Source organism: Heteronotia binoei, chromosome 10 (genome assembly GCF_032191835.1).
Source record: "Heteronotia binoei isolate CCM8104 ecotype False Entrance Well chromosome 10, APGP_CSIRO_Hbin_v1, whole genome shotgun sequence".
Lineage (NCBI taxonomy): Eukaryota > Metazoa > Chordata > Lepidosauria > Squamata > Gekkonidae > Heteronotia > Heteronotia binoei.
In genome coordinates, this window is record NC_083232.1 from 73395760 (window position 1) to 73419115 (window position 23356).

General features: G+C 42.0%; 1 protein-coding gene across 1 annotated transcript in view; it reads right to left on the reverse strand.

The window, feature by feature from the left end:
* Positions 1 to 33: 33 nt before the first annotated feature.
* ULK4 (unc-51 like kinase 4) overlaps positions 34 to 23356 on the reverse strand; it is a 297265-nt gene continuing 273942 nt past the window's right edge. Inside the window, exons 36-37 of the mRNA XM_060247507.1 lie at positions 6181 to 6269; positions 34 to 190 (exon numbers count right to left, since the gene is read on the reverse strand). Of these exons, the coding sequence (XP_060103490.1) occupies positions 109 to 190; positions 6181 to 6269 (171 nt within the window). The 3' untranslated portion in view covers positions 34 to 108. The remainder of the gene's footprint in view (positions 191 to 6180; positions 6270 to 23356) is intronic.

Genomic DNA, 23356 nt, shown 5'->3' on the forward strand with positions numbered 1-23356 from the left:
TGGAGACAGTATGAAACAAAAGAAACAAGGCAATAAGCAAAACATTTTATTAGGAAAAGTGATTTTAAATCTTCAGAACTCGAGCAAAATCACAGCTCTTTAGTGGCATCAATTTAAGGAGACTGGATGATGTTCAATTTTCTTCAGGATTTCAGAAGCCAAGGAAGAAATTACTATATCAGCATGGGAGCTAACGAAAGGAGAGAAAACCAACAGTTAGTGAAATATGTCTAATAGGCTCCAAGCAGCTGGATTATTTAGAGCAGGGTGGCTTTTGATTTTTAGCCTGCCCTTCCTGTAGGACAGGGCAGGTTACATCATAAAAGCAATCAACAGGTAAAAACAATGAAAAACCAATTTAAAATATATAAAATCTAAAACTACAGAGTGCCAACAGAGACTAAAATGGCAGGTTCTGCTTCACACACATGGCCTATTGTCCAGGTCCAGCAGATCTTACAGCACTGGGATGAAGGGGAGACATCCACTGCCTCAGCTGAAAGCCTTGCGAAAGAGCTCTTATTTTACAGGCCCTGCAGAATTAATCCATCATCCCTGCCTCTCAAAAACTGGTTTTATATAAGATCACAGAGTTACAGCTGGGGGCTTGTTTTCATTTTAAGGTGAGCATAAACATCTTTATATGAAGCCAGGCCATTGGTCTTTCTACCCCTGAGTCTCAACCCATCCCCATCAGCAAAGAAATGGCGCACACATAATTTATGGCAGAAGATAGAAAGGATTAATATACATATTGGTATGAAATGTTATGCTTGAACAGATGTGCTCCATCTCCAAATCACTTACTGTTAGGTGCACCAATAGTGTCTGCTTACTTCTAGCACACAGGTCTCTGTCTCAAGAACAGGCTAGGCCCTGAGAATAATAGCAGTTAACCACGCCAGGGTAGATTACCAAAGGCTGCTATAAACAAAATAGAACAGTGCTAATGCCACAAATTGTGGCACCTAACCCTAGCAGATTCTATAACAAAGGCAATTTTCAAGGCAAGAGCTGAACAGAGGTGGTTTGCCACCGCCTTCCTCTGAACAGCAACACTGATCTCCCATCCAAGTACTATGACCTTACTATTTTCCATGCTGTGATAGTACATGAACTAGTCTGTGCTATTCAGGCTACAATTTCTGTGTTCCAAAGAAAGGGCTGTTAAATTGTGTGCATCAAAGAAGTGCAAGACATTAACTGACAGTCCAAATGAAATGCATGGCCTTTTTGAGTAATTTTAAACAGCAGAGGAGCACTAGTAAAGGGGAAGTAGAGGTATTGTACAGATAATGGGGAGTGGGGGGGAAAGGCAGAAGCTAAGCAGTTCACCTCAAAGTAAATCCACATGAACTAAGCAGATGCAGTAAGGGCCATTTTGACATTACATTCTCCTTGTGTTTTAAAAATATACATATGGGAAAACCTCCCAGGGGATGGACATATCAGCTTGTGGCAGTTCACTTTGCTTTTCTCAAACCTGGGTACCTTTTTTAATAGTAAAATATTATAAATCAGTTTTCTAGAGAATGTTCATGCTGGGTATGGTACTATTTAAAACTGGCGTGTCAATATTGCCTATATTCTCCACAGAAGTCAAAGATCAATTAATTCATTAAGAATTTATTAAGAAACTGAACTCTAAATGTCAGTGACCTGATCCATATCAAAATGTAAAGCTCAAGCACCCTGCTCTTGAAGAAGCAGGGTCCTTCCTATTTATGCAAAATTGGGTCTTTCCTGCCCATTAAGTATCCTAGTCTTTAGGGAACACACACAAGCCAAAACTGCATCTAAATCATAACTGCAAGCTTTGCTGTAAAAACACTGTAAATGAAAATGTGAAAAGCACTCTTAACAAGAGGCCAAGTACCAATAAAAAATGAGCTCCATCCACAAGCTATTTTATACAGCATCTCTAATGTAGATTTTGTGTTTGTGGATGTATACAAAGATGAAGGAGGGGTATGAGGGCTTTTTTAATGACAAGTTGTAAATGTAATGATTATTTCTTGTCAGAATGAAGTTTTGTTTCCTTATTGTTAAGAAGAATTTGAATGATTATCTACAGGAAAACAATGAAACTTGTATTTGCATCAAAAGATGCACCCAGTTAGGTTTGTGACCACAGGTGAGTAGCGCAATGGGAAAGCATGTGCATCTCACATTTGTGTTGGCTATGTGAGCTGACAAAAACTGGCTTCTGCATATGGCTGTGTGTATATACCACTGGTATGAGATAACTCATAAGTTCCTCCATAGGTGGTGTGGCAGGAAGCAGCTTCTTTATGAGAATAAAGAGCCATGGAAAAATGCCTCCCACAATGTTCTGGATGAAAGTAACAAAACACATTTCTCAGTACATAAAAAGATAATGTTGACATGGAATATAAAATGGGGTTGCACTTGTGTGTAACCGCTGTTCATTGAGTGGTCTTCTCTGTAGACACACCCGGAGACTGCAGGCCTGCCATAGAGTAGAGCAGGGGGTGGGGGTCAAACTCGTTTGTTATGAGGGCTGGATTTGACATAAATGTGACCTTGTTGGGCCAGGCCATGTGTGTCATAAAATGTAATGCCAGGTAGCAGACAAAAACTTTATAAAGAGGACAGACAGAATTTTTTTAAAAAAAAAACCAAAATAAAACATTAGCACACTTGCAAGATTTTGTTTTACAGTCTCTGATAAACGGGTTTGCACTTATCCGTAACTTCATCGAGTGACCTGTGCAGGCATACATCCCTGTCTCCTTCCTTGCAGTTGGCTGCCAACTGAGCAAGGTCTCATGGCAGCAAAGAACTGAGGGAGGAGTTTTAACCCTGCCAGTCACATGACCCTTTGAGCAGAAAAGGGATCTCTGCAGACAGAGGGAAGGGGGAACACTCCTAGAGCGAAGATACTTTAAAAGCTTGGAAGCTCTACTCCAAGGATGTCAAAACATGACCCACAGGCCTGATCCAGCCCTCAAAAGGCTCCAATCAGGCCCACCAGCAACTGGCTATTTGCTTCCTTTTCCCTTGCCTGCTTTCTTTGGTCGCCATTTCTCCTCTGATCAGTCAGCCAGCAAAGCAGGCTCTCCTTGCTCTTTCCCTCTTCCCCCTCCTTTTTCCCAAAGGGAGGAAGAGAGAAGAGGAGCCTCTTCCAATGAAGGAGCTTTGCTCTATAGCTCTGCTGTGTTGATTACCGTATTTTTCGGACCATAAGACGCAGCCCCCCCCCCAAAAAAAAAGTGGGAGGAAAAGTGTGTGCGTCTTACGGAGTGAAGGGACGATAGGACGTAACTTCCTCCGGGGGGGGGGGCGATCCGCTGCCTCCGATCCCGTCGCTTCCCCCGCGCCTGCTTGCCTGGCTCCAGCTCTGCTTCCAGCAAGCGCTGGGATCGCTCCACGCTGCCCCCACCGCAAACCCAGCGCTTTGCAAGCAAGCGCCAGGATCGCTCCCTCCGCCCTCCGATCCCGGCGCTTTAAGCATCAGAGCTGGAGCCAGGCAGACAGGCATGGAGGAAGCACCCGCCCCCTCCACAGCCGGTGCTCACGAAGTGCTGGGTTTGTGGTGGGGGCAGCGTGGAGTGATCCCAGCGCTTGCTGGAAGCGATGGGATCGGAGACGGAGGCAGCGGATCACCCCCCAGGAGGAAGGTGTGTCCTATGGTCCGGAGCGCCTTATGGACCGAAAAATATGGTAAGTTTGATAGGCTCAATCAATCACACTGCAGAGCTATTGAGCCAAGCCTCTCTTTCTCCTAGTGGCTGAAGCGCCTCCCTCTCGTCCCCTGGGGAAAGAAGGAAAGAGCCAGAGCTTTGATGCAAAGAAAGCACATTTAAGACTAGTGACATTTTATTGAAGGTATGAGCTTTATGTCTTGCTAGAGAGCAGGAGAATGAGTTTGGTTGGGCTTGTTATGGGTGCAACTGGGTTCCCTCCTCTTTTTCACTGTATTCATGCCCTGTAGTCTTTCTCAATAGGAAAGTATGAACTATTTAGAAGAGGAATAACAACAAGCCAGGATTAGGCTGAAAGTGTGTGTCCAGCCCAGGTTTACTCAGCAAATTTCCCTTGATTTTTCTTTCACATTTTCCTTTGCTTGGTGATCTTGAACTTAAACTTCCCAGGTAGTTTTAAAAAAGGAGTCCCTTCACATCTAAAATGTTTCTTCCAGTGATGACAACATCAGGGATGGGAAGAACACTGGAAAGTTGATGCCTTGGTTAGGGTGAAACTGGCACCACCTTGGGGAGAAATTCTATAATGGGTCTGAGGACTACTTTGGGTGGAATTTGATAAAAGGGAGGATTCATGATGAAGTGCCCATAGTTCTCCCACCCTTCTAGCAGCTATGACTGCCACTAAGAAGGCGGTCTTGTACAAAATACAGGACAAATCAGAAGTAGCCATAGGTTCAAATAGTTTATACATTAATTTTCATAGAACTAGTGACAAAACTCCACTGGTGTACTGGAGGCACAACATAGAAACATGTTAAGCAAGCTTCTAAAGGATTTTAAAAATAATTATTTTGGGGTGGAAAAAATGCTGCTCTCTAAGGTGGTCATGGTAAGTGGAGATGGTGGATAGGTGAACTTTTATTAACAAGGCAGCTGAGCCACCTTCCAGGTGACAGTAAAAAAACCCAATGCTCAAACAGCAGGATTGTGTGTTGAACCCTTGCCTGTCCTCCCACAACACAAATCTTTTTCCATTTGCACTCAGGATCTCTGAGATGCTGTTAATGCCTGCTCTACCTTTTTAAAAAAATTCCCTACTGCAGGATTAGCCAGATGCAGCAGTCACACTTCTGGGTGGCAAACAGGACCTATGTGTAGGATATCTTCCTTTGGGGGCACTATTATATGTCACACTCTAGCTAGTTTCCACAGAGTGGGGGGTCATGCTGTTCTGAGCCAGAAGGATGGTATGGTCTGCTTTCCTTTTTGAAACTACCTTGTGCGGAATATCAAAAAGGGAAATATTAAAATTATGGCCATGCCATCAATATTGGAAGGCATCTCTTAGTGAACCCTTGCCCCTGGTTGCTCTGGAACAGAAGAGGTGGCATTCCTTGTATGCTGATTCAAGGGGTCTATTTTGGAAAACCTCATTCTTTGAAAATTGGGGCTAGGTAGTGGTTTGATATGGACCAATCTTGATCTCTGTTTGCATCCCTGCTTAGGCTATCTGTAGGCAGGGTGTTGTCCAGACCAGCTATGTGAACAGTTGTCAGCTGCATTCTGTGTCTTACTGCCCACTGCCATATGAATGCAGCTTTCCTACACAGGCCCAGCTTGCCAGGTTAGATCTTTTTACACTCTGTTTTCCATGCCTCAACCATCAGAATGAGGTAGGCAGCACCAACAGACAGGTTCTTTTCTCATCAGTGGTATTTCACGTATGGAATGCCCTTCCCCTTGAGGCTTGCCTGGCACATAGGCACCAGGCCAAAATGTTTTTGTTTACCTAGGCTTTTAATTAAGGGGCTGATCTTTAGCAGCGCTGTTATAGTGTGCTTTTACCCTGAAAGCTGTTAAATTCATTTAAGCTGCTCAATGAGTTATGTTTCTATGTTCTGAAGCAGTTTTTAATGGGTTTTAAATTAATACATTTCAGGGTTTATGGGCTTGTTATGCATTATTTTGTAAGCCGCATCAGGCACCTTCCCTGGAGAGCCAGCATACATATTTTCTAAAAATATGTAAAAATTAAATCCTTGTATGCATTGCTGCAGCCCAAGTGTTTGGGATAGATCTGTGAATATGTCCAGTCTCCAAGCTGTTACTTAAAAAAAAAAAATCACACAGGCCACATCTTCCCTCAGTGCTACATCTGAAAGGGTTTCATGCTCATCACTATTGTTTTTTATCAAGAAGGAAAAGGAGCTGCTTTTGCTAGCATTCAAGAACAACAGATGGGTATCTGTTATGAAGTGAATGTTGTAAAAAGAAAAGGGGAAATTGTGTCACATAGCCCTGACCAGCCACATCAGGGAATTGAAACAAGATTAGCCAACCCCCCCCCACAACCCTCCTGGAAAACTGAATAAAAGAGTCTTGAGGACAGTATTGTGTAGGAGGGGGTGGGCTGGTAACACGAGAAGCTTGTACTGTCTGAGGTGATTACAGAGAGATGAAAGAGGAGGAATGCGCATAGTCTGGAAATTCCAGAAAGCCTAAGGGAACTCACCTGCCAGTTTGGGCCAATTTCTCTAGTGTGTGAACAAGAATATCTCCATCATTCTTCAAACTTTCAGTATGTTTCTCATTAGAAGTTATCTGGAATCAAAGGAATAATTGCCAAAGGTTTAGGCAGATGTTCAGCATCAGGTTATGTGTGTGGAGAAAATAAGAATTCTACAAAAAAATAAGCCTTGCAGACTATTATCCTGATGTAAAGACCCCCCCCCCCTCCATCGCCCCAGCACATTCTCAGAATCCAGAAAGCTGCGACTTTGCAAATCTGATCTTGCTATAGGCTAGCTCCCAAAGCCTAAGGACTGGAGGAGTTCACTGTGGCAGTGTCCCTCCTGGAAACTAAGCTTCCTGAAAGGTTTGCGGAGAAGATACCACAAACAATCCTTTCTAGCAGCTTGGTTTTCCTAATGGTACAGAAAGGAAGTTGCTAATTATACATATATAATTGGAATATATTATAGAATATAATATAAACAGAATACTGAATTGTATTCCAGTTTTTCTGTGCTTACAATCTTCTGTCAGAGTAAGCAGCTGTTTGAAAGAAGATTGGATTGGACGCTTTACTGGACAAGATTTGTTTACGTCCTTTATCCCTGTATTTGGCAGTTTAGAGTCCAATAGCTTCAGCACAAATGGGTTTCATTTTGGTGCAAATAATATAGCATCTCAAAAAACTCACCCCCAAACTCCACAAAAAACATGGCGGATTAAATCCCTGAGGGAGGGATGGTGGCTCAGTGGTAGAGCATCTGCTTGGGAAGCAGAAGGTCTCAGGTTCAATCCCTGGCATCTCCAAAGAAGGGTCCAGGCAAATAGGTGTGAAAAACCTCAGCTTGAGACCCTGGAGAGCTGCTGCCAGTCTGAGAAGACAATACTGACTTTGATGGACCAAGGGTCTGATTCAGTATAAGGCAGCTTCATATGTTCAAATCATGATACAATAATTCTCTGTTGGAAAGGAAAAATTCACTATTTCAGCTTTGGGGTTATTATAAGTACTACACATATCATGTTTGTTCATATGAACATTTTAAAAATCACTGCTGTATTGCAAAACAGAGTACTCATATGCATCATCTGTCAGAAACTAGCAAAATTATCTTTCCAACTGAGTCATTAAAATGAATGAATAATTTGTGGAGTGGATTGGGATTGGAGCAATGGTAACTGACCTTGTAAATCTTACGCATCTCAAATTTGTGTTATTAATGTGGTTAAAGTGACTTGATTGTTTTCACGTTTCTGACAAGTATAATATTATTTGAGACAACACTGAGCAACTCTATAGTCTGATGGCAGTCAGTGAGATGACACCAGTGCTCTTCATTTGTCTTTCTGATGGTCCAGTGATACTTTCTAACATGGGTCTGGCAGAAATGGCCATAAAGGGCAGGAGTCAGAACAGTACTATAAATGCAAAGGAGCCTAAAGACATTCAGAGCTCCGCATGCACAAAGAACAATCTCCTTAGCAAAAATTGTGGGACTTTGATTTATGGGTGCATATCTACCACACAACCAGCCTTTACATCAGGGTTGTCTTATGTTCTGTTTGTTTTCAGTTGAAATGTCTCAACAAGTCATTGTAAACATATCCCTAAGCATCCCAGCGCATATCCTTAAACATCACACCACAATACTATTATAAGGGGTTCAGGGACTTTGACCAATTTATTGTGATGAGTTATGAGCGTATGTTGAATTCTTTTATAATCTGTAGCTGTTCCCTTAATTAAAAAAACTGTAATTAAATCTTACTGTAGTGTCCATTTGCTGCAACTCAATAACAATTCCAAAATGACTTCTTTATGAAGCTAATAAAGCACCTTACATCACTCCTGTTTAATACAATCCAACAAAGTCATAAAGAACATCATTCATATGTAAATGGCCTAGTTAGTTCCTAAAACACAGAATAAATGCACAGGTAATACAGTGCTTTCATAAAGGAATTTAACATGCACTGAAATGCAGAACATGAAAAACCCATGATTAGGATTTCATTATTGTTCTGTCAGTTTGATTCATCTGCCGATTTTTGACAGATCTGATTCTCAGAACAAGATTATTAATAAACATTGGGGTATATTCTGGGTTAAAAGGGAAAAGGAGAGTCTTGGCTTCTCTTCTTAAGGTTTATGTCTCCAGAACGCTGAACTAGTCCCCCCCCCCCCCGCCCCATTAGTCATAACTTGGAAGTTTTCAATTTACAAGAACCTTCAAAATCAATTAACCTGTGGAATGAATTACTTTCATCTTTTTGAAGGGGATGGTTTTCTCTGGCTTCACAGTAACTTCAATTAAATTGGAAGTTTGCTTTCTCGATAGGAAAACTGTATGCTAATTGCAAGGTAATATAAAAGACTGTATGTAGAATTACAGCTTTTTGGGTCCAACTGCAATATAACACATATTTAACTACACATTACAACAACTGTGTAAATGAATAATGACATGTGAAAGTAAGTGAATTTAACTACATTTGGCACCATGATTTTAGATTACACACAAAGATGTAGACTGCACTAGGACATGTATCACTTAGGACCTTTTTGTTGAAATAGGAAAGTCTTAAAATATAACCTGCTTCTTTCTTGAAGGCACTTTCCCAAATGATTTGAGTTAACAATTATTCAAGTTCATGATCTCTCTGATCATGTCATATTGATCTGTGTCATAAATGACTAAATGTGTGGAGGGAGGGGTACAGTTTTAATAGGTTGTAGTCTTTTTTTTGGTATGAGACCATGCCCCCCCCCCCGTAAGTTAGCTCACCATGTCAATCATATTTTGATTTTTAAAATGTGTTTTTATTATGTATGCTTTAAATTGTTAGTTACTTTGGTGAACTTTGTAAGAGCAGAATAGCAGGATCTCTCATTCTGCCACCCTTTACATTAGGGGCAAACATATATTCTTAACATTAACCAAATATTTTCCAAATTAATTTACAGTGGAATAATGCCTTCCTATGCAGAAATCATATCCTTAATATGGAAGAATATAATATCTGATATAAGAAGAAAGAAAACTATTTTCAAGTTTAAGCATTTTAGCTTCTCTGTGCATGTACATTCACCAAAGATATAGAAGAAGAAGATGATGATGATATTGGATTTATATCCTGCCCTCCACTCCAAAGAGTCCCAGAGTGGCTCACAATCTCCTTTACCTTCCTCCCCCACAACAGACACCCTGTGATGTGAGTGGGGCTGGAGAGGGCTCTCCCAGCAGCTGCCCTTTCAAGGACAACCTCTGCCAGAGCTATGGCTGACCCAAGGCCTTGTATACCTGTATAGAGAGCCTTGTATACTTGTAATTAGGGATGGGCATGAACCAGCTCACAAAGTAAAGTTCATCAATTTTCACAGGTTTGTGGTTCACAAAACTATGTTCGTGGAAGGGTGACTGACAACACAAACATTTCATTACCCTTTGGTGCTGTTTGTGGCAGTTCATTTCCAGACAGTCTCAGTCAGTTAAACTGTTTACAAAACTCCAAGGCAATGGGGGTGGGGAAAGAATTTTCCAGCCTTGCAAGCACCAACAGAAGCCCTTCAAAGCTTAACAGGCACTGCTGCCGGCCAGTAACAGAGTTCCCATTCTGCTCTATGGACTTGGCTCAGTTTCGCAGCCTCTCTTCTCTCAGCTGCTCACAGTTACACAGATAAGAAGGGAACTTGTTAAAAGTGGAGTAGCAGAACACACCCCCTTTGTGATTGGGAATTCCTCTCCCCTGCTGGGGTTATGGCGTTAGGTGAGCTTAGGGGCTTTGAGCCACCCTGTCTCTCTGCTCACGCCATCTCTCTGTTCACACCAGAGGGACTTAACTAGTGGTTTTCTCAGCTGAGGACCCACATTTTGATAGGGAACTGCTTTCCCCTGCTGGGATTTGGGAATGCTAGGTGGACTCAGAATTCTAAGCTACCCTGTCTCTCAGCTCACACTGAGCAGACAGGCTTAGCTAGTGAGTTCCTTAGCTGAAGACCCAAATTTTGATTCCTCTCCCCAGCTGTGGCTTGGGGGGTGTTAGGTGGACTAAGGGCTCTGAGCCACCCTGTCTCTCTGCTTATGCTTATCAGAGAGGCATAGCTAGTGGGTTCCTCAGCTGAGGACCTGCATTTTATACTTTCCCACCCGACCTTATTGTGAACTAAATCCACAGTGCCAGGATGGTGCAAAAGGGTGCTTGGTGTGGGAGGGGGGAGATGTCCTCCATACTCTGCGTACCACAGGCCCCCTTCTCTAGGCACCAAACTGGAGCCCACCCTTAGAAGGGCATAATAAAAGGTCTTGGAGCCTCCTTCCCCTGATCTGTTCCTGTGGCTCTCCACGGAGACAAAAGAGTTGTTAGCATTGCCCAGAGACACCAACAGTTGCTAACACTCTTTAGAAAAGTCTCTGACAGCAGTCATTTTTTTGGGGGGAGGGGGGAAGCGCCTTCCCCTTCCACACAATTCCTTGTTGCTGCTCCTGCCTTCAGAACACCCTTCTGTGGTTCCTGCCAGTTTAGTGCCAGAAAGCAGCTGACCCGTTTCCCATCTTCTCCAGTCCTGGGGTGTCATTTCCAGCCCACTCTTTAGAAACATTTCTGCACTCTCCCCAGTGACCTGTGAGGCAGAGTGCTCCATTCTCCGCAGGCCCCTGCAAAGGGTGCACCCATTATGTTGCCACCAGGGGGAAAGAGTGGTGGCCAGTGGGAAGAAAAAGATACCCACTCCCTCTCAGCAAGAAGAAGCAGAAGGGGAGCAGGAGGCCCCTCCAAAAAAGGCTCCCTGCACTCAGGGTGCCATGGGTGGAACATCAAAGTATGGTGCCATGTGTGGGCCACTCTCCAAGATTCAATCTCACGGGAACACCAGCAGTGCCATTCAGAAGGGCTATGTAAAGGGAAGCAGTCACTTGCCTCGTTAGCAAGATGATTGCTATAGATGGTCAACCTTCTCCCTTGTGGAGGATGCAGCCTTTTGTGGGCTGCTACAACACCTGGCTCCCTGGTACTCCATCCCCTGGCTCCATTGCAGTGACAATGGTCAAGGTGAGCTCCCCAGAGTACAAGGCAAAACCATGCACTTCATGACAGACCCCTGGAGCATCCAGCAGCACAGCTACCTTTCCCTCACTAACAACAAACACCGTGATATACTGGCTAACAACGTTTAGTAAACCTTTTTAAGAGTCATATAATCTTTTGTACACATTATAAAGAAGTACAACATTACAAGAAAGGCCCATCCAATGAGTACCTGGATATAGGCTCATTTCATCAAAAAACTTCCTTAGGAATATTCCTATTTCCTCCAGTGTTATCAGCCTCTTGTTACAATTCAGTGTTAATGCTCTCTGCACATCTTTATTTTCTTCAAAATTTTGTTGTAATCCATGGTAATTACAACAAAATACAACCCAAAGCTGAGTGGAAGTGGATAATTCTTAAATTTTTAAATGAATGATTTTTAAAAATATTGTTAATTGCTATTAAGAACTTACTTCTCAGCAACCTGCTGAAGCTGCAGACCCTTCTGAGGCCCTTCAAATTTATAGCAATATAACTTCTGCTATAATTAACTTATAACAGCAATCGATCGCTAAATCCAGTCCCCTTGTTCGGAAGACAGACCCATGGTATGATAAGGAATGCCAAAAACTGAAACACCAGTTGCATGCAGTATATCGCACTTATCGTAACAGCTTCACTGCTGATATCCTCCAGAGCTACTTCGAACTGAAAAATTAGCTTAAAGATACAGTGGCTCATTAAAAAAGACAAATATCTATTAAGAACTGGGATTTACTTATTAGTGCCTCTACTCCCTCTAACAGTAAGCTTTTCTGGTCATTAGTTACTGGTGCTTCTGATATGAAGAGCCACTATTCTAGACATTCCATTCCTGCTGAGGTCTGGATAGACCATTTCCATAATTTATTTTTTGACCCTCTGACCATTGTATCTGATCAGCAATCTACCTGAATGGTGCCCTGTTAGTCCTAATGAGATTAATAATTTAATCAATCATTTGAAGGCAGGGAAGGCCCCAGGCCCAGATGGACTCCCACCAGCATTATTTACAAACAATTCTGACTGGTGAGCTTTCCCTCTAGCGACTCTCTTCACAGTGATCGATAAAACAGGGACCATGCCTGAATCATGGACAAATTCCATAGTTGTCCCAATTTATAAGAAGAGTGACCCACAAGAACCAGAGAACTATCGCCCAATTAGTCTGCTTGACATAGCAGGCAAATTATATGTGAGACACCTCTTGGGAAAACTCACTTCATGGATGAAAGAGCAAAATCTCCCAAGTAGGGAATAGATCAGATTTTGTCCTGGCAAGTCTACAATGGACCACTGTAATAATTCTTAACCATCAGATAGAGAAATACAGTGGTAGAGGGGGAAGAAGGCTGTTTGCGGCCTTCCTTGATTTAAAGGGGGCATTTGACTTTATGATCTTCCCTGGAACAAGTTGGACATCATGGGTCTGGATAAATGCCTACTTTTTCTTTTTCATAAAATGTATTCTCTTAATAGCTGTCAAGTGCGATATAACGACCTAGGTGCATTAACTTCAAAGATCATTTCCAATCGGGGAGTCAAACAGGACTGTATTCTAGCCCCCTATTTGTTCAATTTATTCCTGAATTATCTGGCCGCCTCTCTAAATGCTATTGATGGTCACTCCCCCAAATTTGGGCCATCCGTTATCCCCTTATTGCTCTACGCTGCCAATAGAGTTGTACTGGCATGTTCGTAGAAGGGCCTCAAGCACCTGTTACTCGCTTTTACTTCATACTGCGAGACAAATTTCCTGTCTATAAACTATGTAAAATCCAAAATTTTAGTGTTTTCAAAGTCCTGGAAACCACAAAGCTGGTGCCTCAAGGTGCCTAAATAATACTGAACAGGTGAAATCTTTCAAATACCTGGGGGTCTTTTTCCAATATAATCATAACTGGACAGTACAACGCAAGCAAGCAGTCAACTCAGCAAGGTGTAGCTTGTCTGTGGTGGTTTACAAGAATGGCAACCAATTTGTCCCAGCTGCCATTCGTGTTTTTAATGCTAAAACAGTTTCTCAGTTGTTATATGGGATCCCCATTTGGGTTTGTGCCCTCAATTTCCAACTTGAGCAAATTCAGGCAGCATTTTTACGCCATATTTTAGGGGTCCCCAACTGTGTCAGCTATGCTGCAATGTGCCTAGAGACTGGAACCCATTTGATTGAGACCAGGGCATGGCTACTAACTATAAAGTTTTGGCTATGCCTACACTTTAGGGCAGACCCTGCTAGTTATATCTATATGATGCTAGCGGATTCCTTCGTTTCCACTTGGTATAGTCAGATCCAGAAAAAAATACACTCCATAGGTGCACTCTTGGACAACCTCTATATGCTAAGTGAAACGAAGGCATTCAGAATCCTGAAACAGAGGATCTTAGATATTGAGAAACAGTCCCTTTGTTCTTCTGGACATAAAACTTGTTCCCCTTTAGCATTTGGTATCTTTCCAGATCATGGGTTGCCTGCTGCCCATCTTTCCCAGATTACCCCAGTTACACCGCTCTTTTATGTTAGCAAGACTCAATGTTCTACCCTCAGTGGTATTGTCTGGGAGGTTTGCCAACATCCCTTATCAGGATAGAGTCTGCCCATGTAATGGAAGGCACCTTGAAACAGTCGCCCATGTCTTACTTTATTGTGATTTTTATGGGGAAGTGCGGGACTGTATAATCAAACCTATTCTGTCTAATTTTTATGGATTACCTGAAGTGAAATTAGTTTTTTTCCTACTATCTGACCAATGTTCCCATATCACAAGCCTGGTTGCAAAGTACCTTTTGACTGCCATAACCATCAAAGACTAGCTCCCCTTCTTGATGTTTGACTGGTTTTTAATAGCTGAAACTCCATGTACATTTGCTATGCTGTACTTTTTATTTCTATGCCTATAAAGGTATTTGGATTGGATTGGATACTTCTCAGTACCACTTAAGTGTTTATATTTATATTATGAACTTAAGCCAATCCTGAACTTCTTCTCTAACCAGATGCAAAAGCCTTCTGGATTTTGCCCGCAAAATGCTCTCTACAATATTTATATTAGGAGCAAGCCGTTCCTTTTGATGTCAAAATGCTCTCAATTAATATATTAATTTAAGAGCAAGCCAGTCCTGAATCTCTTCTCTTACCAGATGCACAGGCCTTCTGGATTTTGTTGGGTCATTTTTATTGCCATTTCTGATGGCAAAAAGCTCTCAATGCCACTTAAGTGCATAGGTTAGGAGCAGGCATCTAACCAGACGCAAGAGCCTTCTGAATTATGCTGGCAAATGCTTTCTACAAAGAACTTGAAAACTGAATCTACCTAAAGAAACCTATTCTAGGTAACTTTGTGTTGGATATCTCTTGCTTAAAGGTATAAACCACAGTATAACATTGATCAAAATTCTTATGGGCTGAAACCACATGCAATACCTCCACTTAAATGGGCCTTAGACATGATAATTTTGAGATATGGACTGTATTTCTCATATTTACTAAATCACTGCAACCCCATCCCCTGCAAATGATTTAAAGCATTTCAGAGTCATACCAGAAGCTTCCATTTAGCTTTGGGTTGTATCTTCTTGTAATTACCATAGTTTATTCCAGGATGAGAGATTTTGAAGAAAATACAGATGTTACAAAGAGCATTAACACGGAATTGCAACAAGAGGTGGCTGGGGGTGGGATGAAGGATCTGCCCAAGTGAAGTTTCCCTGAGAGTTTGGTATCACTGGCTTGTTCCTGAGCTGTTCCATAGACTCCTGTAACTGCAGCTTTCTTTTCCAGGGAGAGCAATGGAGAGACCTTTTAAGGGAGTCTGTAACTGGGGTCCAGAAATATAATCTGCCCCCAATTTAGAGAGATTGTAAAGGAATGGGCAGCAGGATGAGGTTCCCTATGCATTACATTTTAAGATTTTATTTAGTTGATTTATATTCCACCCTTTCCTGTGAACGGGCTCAGGGCGGAGAACAACATATTCAACAATTAAAACTTACAGTTAATGGTCAATTTAACAAAATTTAAGACAATATTATAAAAACAACATAGGCGTATCAATTCCAGTTTGGCTTAGTTTGTGCAGCTTGCAGGGGGTACATTCTATACACTTTTGAACCTGTGTCTGACATTTCCCCCCAAAGAGTTTCCTGGGTTGACTCTAGTCCTGTTGGGTGTGCACTACCACAATGACACTGGTTCTGGTGGGCAACCTGCAGTGATTCTGTTCGGCTTGCAAAAACACCCCTCATCTTTAGTTTCTATTGAGAGATTATCTGGTTTGACCTTAGTCCTTTGGAAATAATGGGGGATGGGAGCAACTTTTTTAGGTGGTTGTAACCTGGACCCCATAAATCCAACCATCATCAACCTTGGAGGACAGGTAGAGGAGAGTCACCTGGAGATGCCCTGAGAGTCTGATGCTTCTAGGGCGTGATGTATGTGTTCTACCACAAGATGAACTTCACTAACCAAACCGGTTTGTCTAACACCAAAAAGTTCATGATGGCCCATGGTTTGTGACCTGTGCAAACCACTAACCACGAACTGAACCACACTTCCTGGTTTGTGCCTATCTGTACGTGCATTGGTTCAGATGGTGTACAAAATTCATTGAGATTCTTTTGCTGCTCCTGCAAATGAAGGCAGTTTATAAAGGAATGCTCCTAAAATGTGCTAAATGGTTTGTACACACCACTGGATAACAACTGCTTCCTCATGTATGTACAACTGTCAAGGCTAGACGTTTAATATCAGTGGTGGTGGCTTGAGCCTCTGTATAACAGATCAACCTCCGCAATTTCTGGAAAAGCCCAAATGAGCTCCAGTTTCTAAAAGATCCTTTCCACTGTTTTCAATAGTCATGTAACATCTTCAATTGAGAGACAAATCTGCAGTGAGCATTTGACAAGAGCAGAGCAAGTTGAACAAGTTTAGTTACTACTGCCAATTTATGACTCATACAAACAGGCCTGGGCAGTGATGATGGGCCTTTTAAACCAGAAGTAAGTATTATAACAGCACAAGGGCTCCAGGTGTTCTTTGGCAGGCAACTTTACAAACAAGTATTCTCAGACAGATTATAAAGATGTGTAATCTTCAGATCTCAGCAAATACATGTTACAACAACCAGGTAACTTCAGCAAATAAAAATAAAAGCCAACATAAAGGCGCTTACATTTCAAACAGTAAACTTATTTTCTTTCTCAGTTACAAAATGAATAATCTTTTTTGGAGTTTGAAGTCATTTGCAATTTTAACTTGGCAAGCCACACACCCTTGTGCATTCTGAAGGCCAGTGCTTTGAAGTTACCATACCCGCATAAAGCCACTTCTTCAGATGCAACAAGTGTATCTTCACTATGCAGTCACTATAATCAGTAGTGGCAGGGAGGACAAAAAAGTGAACAGCAGAGTCAAGAGGCCATGAAAAGCGGGAACTACAGAATGAACATAATCATATAAAATTCAGATCTAGTCAAGAAAAAAATGCAGAGACCTTTCATTAAACTAGTTAATGCTCAGTAATGGTTGGGGAGTCCCCCAAAACAGTTACCTCCTGCAACCAGTAAGAAATCTGACATTAAAAACTGCAGTTCTGCATTCAGAAATGAGTGGGATAACATTTCCACTTTCCTTCAGCTGACTCACACTGTTGCCAAACTCCTTGGTCCTCAGTTGGGAATCTGTCAGGCAACAGACTCGACTCTGTTTCCTAGGCCTCCATACTCTTAAAGACACACCAACCTAGCAACATTCTTCTGCATCGCCGACTGGGAAAAGCAAGCCCAACAGAATCCTGTTTACACGAACATCCTATTCACATTATTCCACAGAGACAATGGACTGAGAGAGGGGTGCACTGAGGGAAAGCAAGCATTATGCTGTCTTGTTTTGGAGATGAGAAGCTGTGTTGCTTGTGCTCAGGTCACCCCATGGTCAGTCATCTCAGGGCTCCTTCCTCCAGCAACCTGATATCAGCCATTCCTGGAATGGCCAACAAAACAATTAGAGATGAATTAACTGAAAGCCATATGCTTCCCCCCACACAGCCACCTCCTATAAAGGTTTTAAATACACACACACACACACACACACACGCTTCACCTGTGTGCTTATTTTGTGAGTGGAAACAAGTGTTATGAAAGTATGCTTTTTAAGGGTTTTTTTTGTGGGGTTTGGGGCTCCAGTACTGAACACTCTAGGGATGTGACTGGCAGGTGATATATATCTTATGTTTTATATATCTATATCTAACAAGTAACTGTTTTAGACGTAATCTTGGATTCCTACAACTACAAAGCCTAACACAAACATTTCCTGGCATTTTATGAAGAAGATATTGGATTTATATTCTGCCCTATACTCTGATTTTCAGAGCTGTCACAATCTCCTCTACCCCCCCCCCCCCCACAACAGACACCTTGTGAAGTAGGTGGGGCTGAGAGAGTTTTTTTACAGCATCTGCCCTTTCAAGGACAACTCCTGTGAAAGCTATGGCTGACCCAAGGCCATTCCAGCAGATGCAAGTGGAGGAGTGGGGAATCAAACCTGGTTCTCCCAGATAAAAGTTTGCACACTTAACCATTACACCAAACTGGCTCTTTTATATTTAACTCTGACATGAGAAATTACTATAAGACTCTGTTAACCAAAATATACACAAATAAAAAATATTTTTAAACTACTGTGAGTACACATTAGCACAAAATATATCTGAATGCATATAATAATTTTCCTGTACAATAAGGTAATAAAATTATTTTATTAATAATTAGGGTGTTCACAAAAAATTGGGATTTTTCAGATTTGGATACATTGGACCCCCTCTCCCCCAAAGTTCAGAATTCCTGGGGAAAAAATCCCAAATTCTTATACCAGTATGATATTTGGATTCAACCCCCCCACCCCTCAGAAATCCTGTCCCCCCCCCTCAGGATCCCTCAGGATCCCTAATTTGGTGCCTCTACTAAAAAAAAAACCCCAACAGATTCCCCCAGACCTCTGTATACCCCCCAGATAGTATACATTGACTATAATGGTCCCTACAGGCTATTATGGAGCTGAAGGCATATAAAGTCCCTTTAAATGCATTAATTAAGCTGAAGCTTCATCTGGAATGGTGTTTAAAGGGAGTGCACTCCCTTTAAATGCCATTTAACTGTGGCTATCCTGGCTAGTAGCCTAGATCTTGCCATATGGACAATTCTAAGAGAAGGCACCAAAGGCTATCTGAGGAACGTTAACTGGCATGTGAGAGTAATCTGGGAGAAACGGTTCACAAGTATGAAGGTAAATATCAAATATGTAAGTACAAAACCTTGTTTAATTAATACTCAGATAAAGAAACATAAGATTTTGTATTCTGAACAAAAGAACGTATTAATGTTGATATCTACCAGATTCTGAACAAAATTTCAAGGATGTAGCAATGCTTTGTTATACTTAAATGATCATGAATCTTACAAGAAATGGGGAAAAGAAAGATCTGTCATGTCCATTCATGGCTCCAAACTCCATGTTTAAGTGTCCACAGATATGTCCATGTTAAGAATTAGATATACGGAAGATGGTAATAAGAAAAGTGGACTAATTACCCCACTGTCACTGGACTGCCTTGTACCATGCCCAGAGTACTAGGTTGCAATTAGTGGGGAAGGTTAAGCACCTGCAAAATCTATCAGTCGGCAAAAGGAAAAGACAGAAGACCAATAAGTCCAACAAGCTTAACAAAAAAAGACAAATCAATTGATAACTGTTCTTAAAAGAACTAGGGAGAACAGTGCCTCATTTGGTTTAAGGACAAAGCCAAGTATCTGATATCCTCTCATGTCCTGACACCAAAAACTGGAGGGCACACCTTACTAAACCCACTGCAGGTATTCCACAAGAGATAGTGTTCGACTGTTATATTAAGCCATTGCCAGTAAGGAAAACAAGCTCTCCGACAACACTTATAAGCATTCCTTGTTCCCTTGTGAAGTGAGAAAAGCAGAGAGCAAAACAAAAGCACACTATACTACAACATATGTGTGGTAGAATTATATGTGACTTTCCAATAGACCCTATACAGAAGAACATTTGGACAACCAGTATGAGCAGCAGGAACATACTGCATCAATAGCAAGCACTTATCTGACCAGGCAACAGAAATAGATAAGTGAAATTCTTCACAGAAATGTTCAAAATATTATCTGTTTTGGTTTCCACTGGAATTTGACATGCATTGCACATCAGCAGGTCAACAAATTTCCCTTGAAGCAAGAACCAGAGGCAGCTTATAGATGGGCTGAACCACCTGAGAATTTTCACTAGTCTTGAAAATTCTTATGGCTTCTTTCAAAATTAATTGGATATTCTACTTGAAGCATGATACTTCAAATTTTACATTAGAGAAATATTTTAGGCTGGATCTTGAAACAAGGCTATCAAAGGAAGCATGTGGGCCAAATGTGATTTTGCAGCCTAAATATCAAGCATGCTTACAAATATTAACATGAAGAAATTAAGACACGCAAGAGATGACTGTTATCTATATCACGGGTGGCCAAAGGTAGCTCTCCAGATGTTTTTTGCCTACAACTCCCATCAGCCCCAGCCATGCTGCACAGAAGAGCTTCCAAGCTTTTCTGAAGAAGCTTCTAGATTCTGGAGTGCTCCCCCTCCCTTCTGTCTATAAAGATCCCTTTTCCCACCCAAAGGATCATGGGAGGTGGGATTTTTCTCAGTTTATCACGAAACCCAGTGACTCTATAGTGTGCAGGGCTAAGTTCAGCCTTTCTGGAGAGTAACTGACAAAGAACCAATCATCCAGTAAGGCTATGTTGTGCCACCTTTTAACATCAAGTGAGCTATATATCCTCTGCAACACAATTTGTGAATACTCTAGGTGCAATTGTGAGCCCAAAAGGAAGCACTGTGTACTCATAGGTGGTACCTGAGTATCTGAAGCTTAAATACTTCCTACTGTCCTTGTGTGTCAATGGAAATATCCATCCTTTAAATCTAGCTTGGCATCACCTCTTGTATGGATAACATCTTGAACTTTTGGACATTCAGATGTTTATTCAGGGATCTTAAGCCTAAAATGGCCCTCTTTCTCTGCTTCAATTGCTCCTCAGGAGCAAGTTTTGTAACTGCTCCTTTAGCTAATAGAGAGGAGATCACTTGCATGAGAAAAGGGAAAGGGTTGCAGGACTGGACCAGAGAGTATTCAAACAGGCAGTGATCTGAAATCCCAAAAGTAACCTCTCATTATAGAGGTTCAACAACACTAATGTAACACCACTCATAAAAGAACCTGGATAACTTATTCAACCCTCCCCCCCACCCCCAGTCAGAGTCTAGTCAGGCAGATGGGGCACTTCCTAGTATGTTGGTCTCTTGGATTGGGGGAGGATTCTTCTCCATTGTCAACCCTGCCTCCTGGGCTGGGATTGTTGAGTGTAGGGAGGCCTGAAGCCTTGCTGGAGGGATGGAGGGGCCCTGGTATCTGTTGCTCTGTGCCTGATAGGTCCCTGATTTAGGATATTTTTGGGTATGCCTTGGGAAGTACCTTTGTTTAAAAGATGTCTACAGAGTATGAGATATGCCCAAGGATTTAGTTGTTGATTTGTTTTTCCTAATCCTATCCAAAACTGTTTCAGTGTGGTCACTGAAGATGTCTTGACCTGCAAATTGGAGATCCTGTTTTGGCTTTTGTATTGAGCAGAGGGGTTTAGGAGCATAATCATGAATATCTCTGTATGACAATGCCAGAGGCCATTGACCTGCTATTACAAATTGCTCAGTGTCTTGGAGCACTGAGCTGCTGTTTTTCTAATTTTTTGTCTTTCTGCAATGAAGACCTTAGCCAAGTTCTGCTTATCAACAGGAATTAAGACTAGAAACTGTGACATCTTTTCCCATAGTAACATTTGGTAGTGCCCCATGACCACTGTGAAGTTAGCCACCCTCAGTTCTATAGCCCCAGAGGAGTAGATCTTCCTTCCAAGCAGATCAAGCCTTCTTCCCTCTTTATCAAGAGGGGATGAATGGCCTCCAGTACTTTAATGGTTGTTAAGACCTTTGATACTATGGAGTTTGCTTCAAGGTGGTGAAATGAGAAGTGACAGCCGCCTTCCCTGATCGTATAGAGGCTTTCCAGCTTCTTAGACGATGCTGGCATTGAGGCCTGTTTAACCCAAATAGCTATAGCCATATTCTGTATCCCCTGTAATAGTGGGAGCAACACAGGACCCAAGTCGGGACAGTATAAAACCTTCATTGCAGGGTTGGAAGGTTGCAGATCTGAAGCATTAAACTCTATACCCAGGGCTTTTGCCATTTGGATCAGCTGCTCTGAATATATCTTTAGGTCTTTTGTTTGGGAGGAAGCTGATAGGTTGGTGACTGAATTCTCTGGGGGTGGCATCAAATTATTCTCCAAGCCAACTTCAAAAAACTGGTAGAGTGTATCCTCTGAATCAGAATTGTTATGCATGGTACCCACAGCACAGTGATAATCATGCTGGTGATCTGGTCTGGATCTCATGGAAGATTTTACAGGTTGCCATGGGAAGTGCCCATTTTGTCCACTGCAGTGGCATCAGGAATGGAAATGGGTCCCATGCATTCTGTCGAGATGACTACAGATTTGGTGGCTGCAGATCTGGTTGCCCTTTGTCCTGAGACATGGGTGGGCCACTGGGTGGCACTTAGGGTAGGTGAACTTGCTATTCTCCCATGTGTGACTGCACAGAAGCTACAGTGATGAAAACATGGTTGCACTTACCTGTAACTGTTGTTCATTGAGTGGCCTCCTGTGCTGTGATACATCCCTCCCTCTTTTTCTCACCATGGGCTGCTGAATGTGGCAGTGAAGGGAACTGAGGCAAGGAGTGGAGTACTTGCCCCATCTCTGTCACATGACCCTATGAGTGGAAAAGGAGATCTCTATAGACAGAGAAAAGGGTGAGCACTCCTAGAAACTTCTTCAGAAAATCTTGTCAGCTCTTCTCCACAGCTCATGTAGTGGTTAAGAGAGGCAGACTCTAATCTGGAAAACTGGATTTGGTTTTCCATTCCTCCATGTGCAGCTGTGGGGCAACCTCTCAGAGCTGTTCTCAAAAGAGCTCTCTCAGCTCCTCTTGCCTCACAGGGTGTCTGTTGTGTGGGGATTGTAAACTGTTCTGACACTCCGAGTGAAGGGCAGGGTATAAATCCAATCTCTTCTTCATGGAGAAAATACCTTGTTGTTTTATTGCTGAGGCCCCATAAAGCAGTAGCTTAGAAGTACATCCTCTCCTCATGGTGGCAAGAATGAAACGGAATGAAGGAGTGCTTGCCCAGCCTCTATCACATGACCCTTTGGGCAGGGAAGGGCTTTTCTAAAGACAGAGGAGAGAGGGAGCACTCCACAACCTAGAAACTTCTTCAGAACAGCTTGGAAGCTCTTCTCTGCAGCTGGGCTGCAATCATGCAGTCCTGTATGTGCCTACATGGAAGCCACAGTGATGAACTGTACATTTTAAAATATAATTTACTTTCATGATTAATAACATGATAATGAGAAAGAAGAGTCTTCTGGCTTACATACAAAGGTTCCGGTTCTTCCTGCCCTCTCTTTACTTGTATTGTGGTGTTCACTGACACATCAGAATCTATTTGATAAGTTATATCCTCCAGTTGTAATTCAATAATATTTCTAATTTTCCAACAAGAAGCAACAGCCACAAAGGAAAGCTTGGAAGATAACACTTTCAAAGAAAGTAATTTACCATCCTAATAAAATAGTACACGATATCTAAGCCAAAAACTGCCTTGCTTACAATAGTATTCTCTGAACCAGCTGGCAGGGTATGGAGTGGGAGTCACGGCGGTGCAGTAGTTCTGTTCTTATCTATTAGACGGATTTATAGGAGGCAGTGGAGACTATTGCTCCACCCCATGAGAACTGTCCTGTGGGAGGCCACAAGATTCCATTGTCTGCTTCATGTTTTGAATGTTTACACATTTAACATCTGCATTGCTGAGAAAGCATGAATGAGAATTTAAGATCACTGTTAAAAATATGTTCATGACAATCTATATTTTTTCTCAAATTCCAGTGAGGTGGAAAAATCCTTGAATGAGGGTA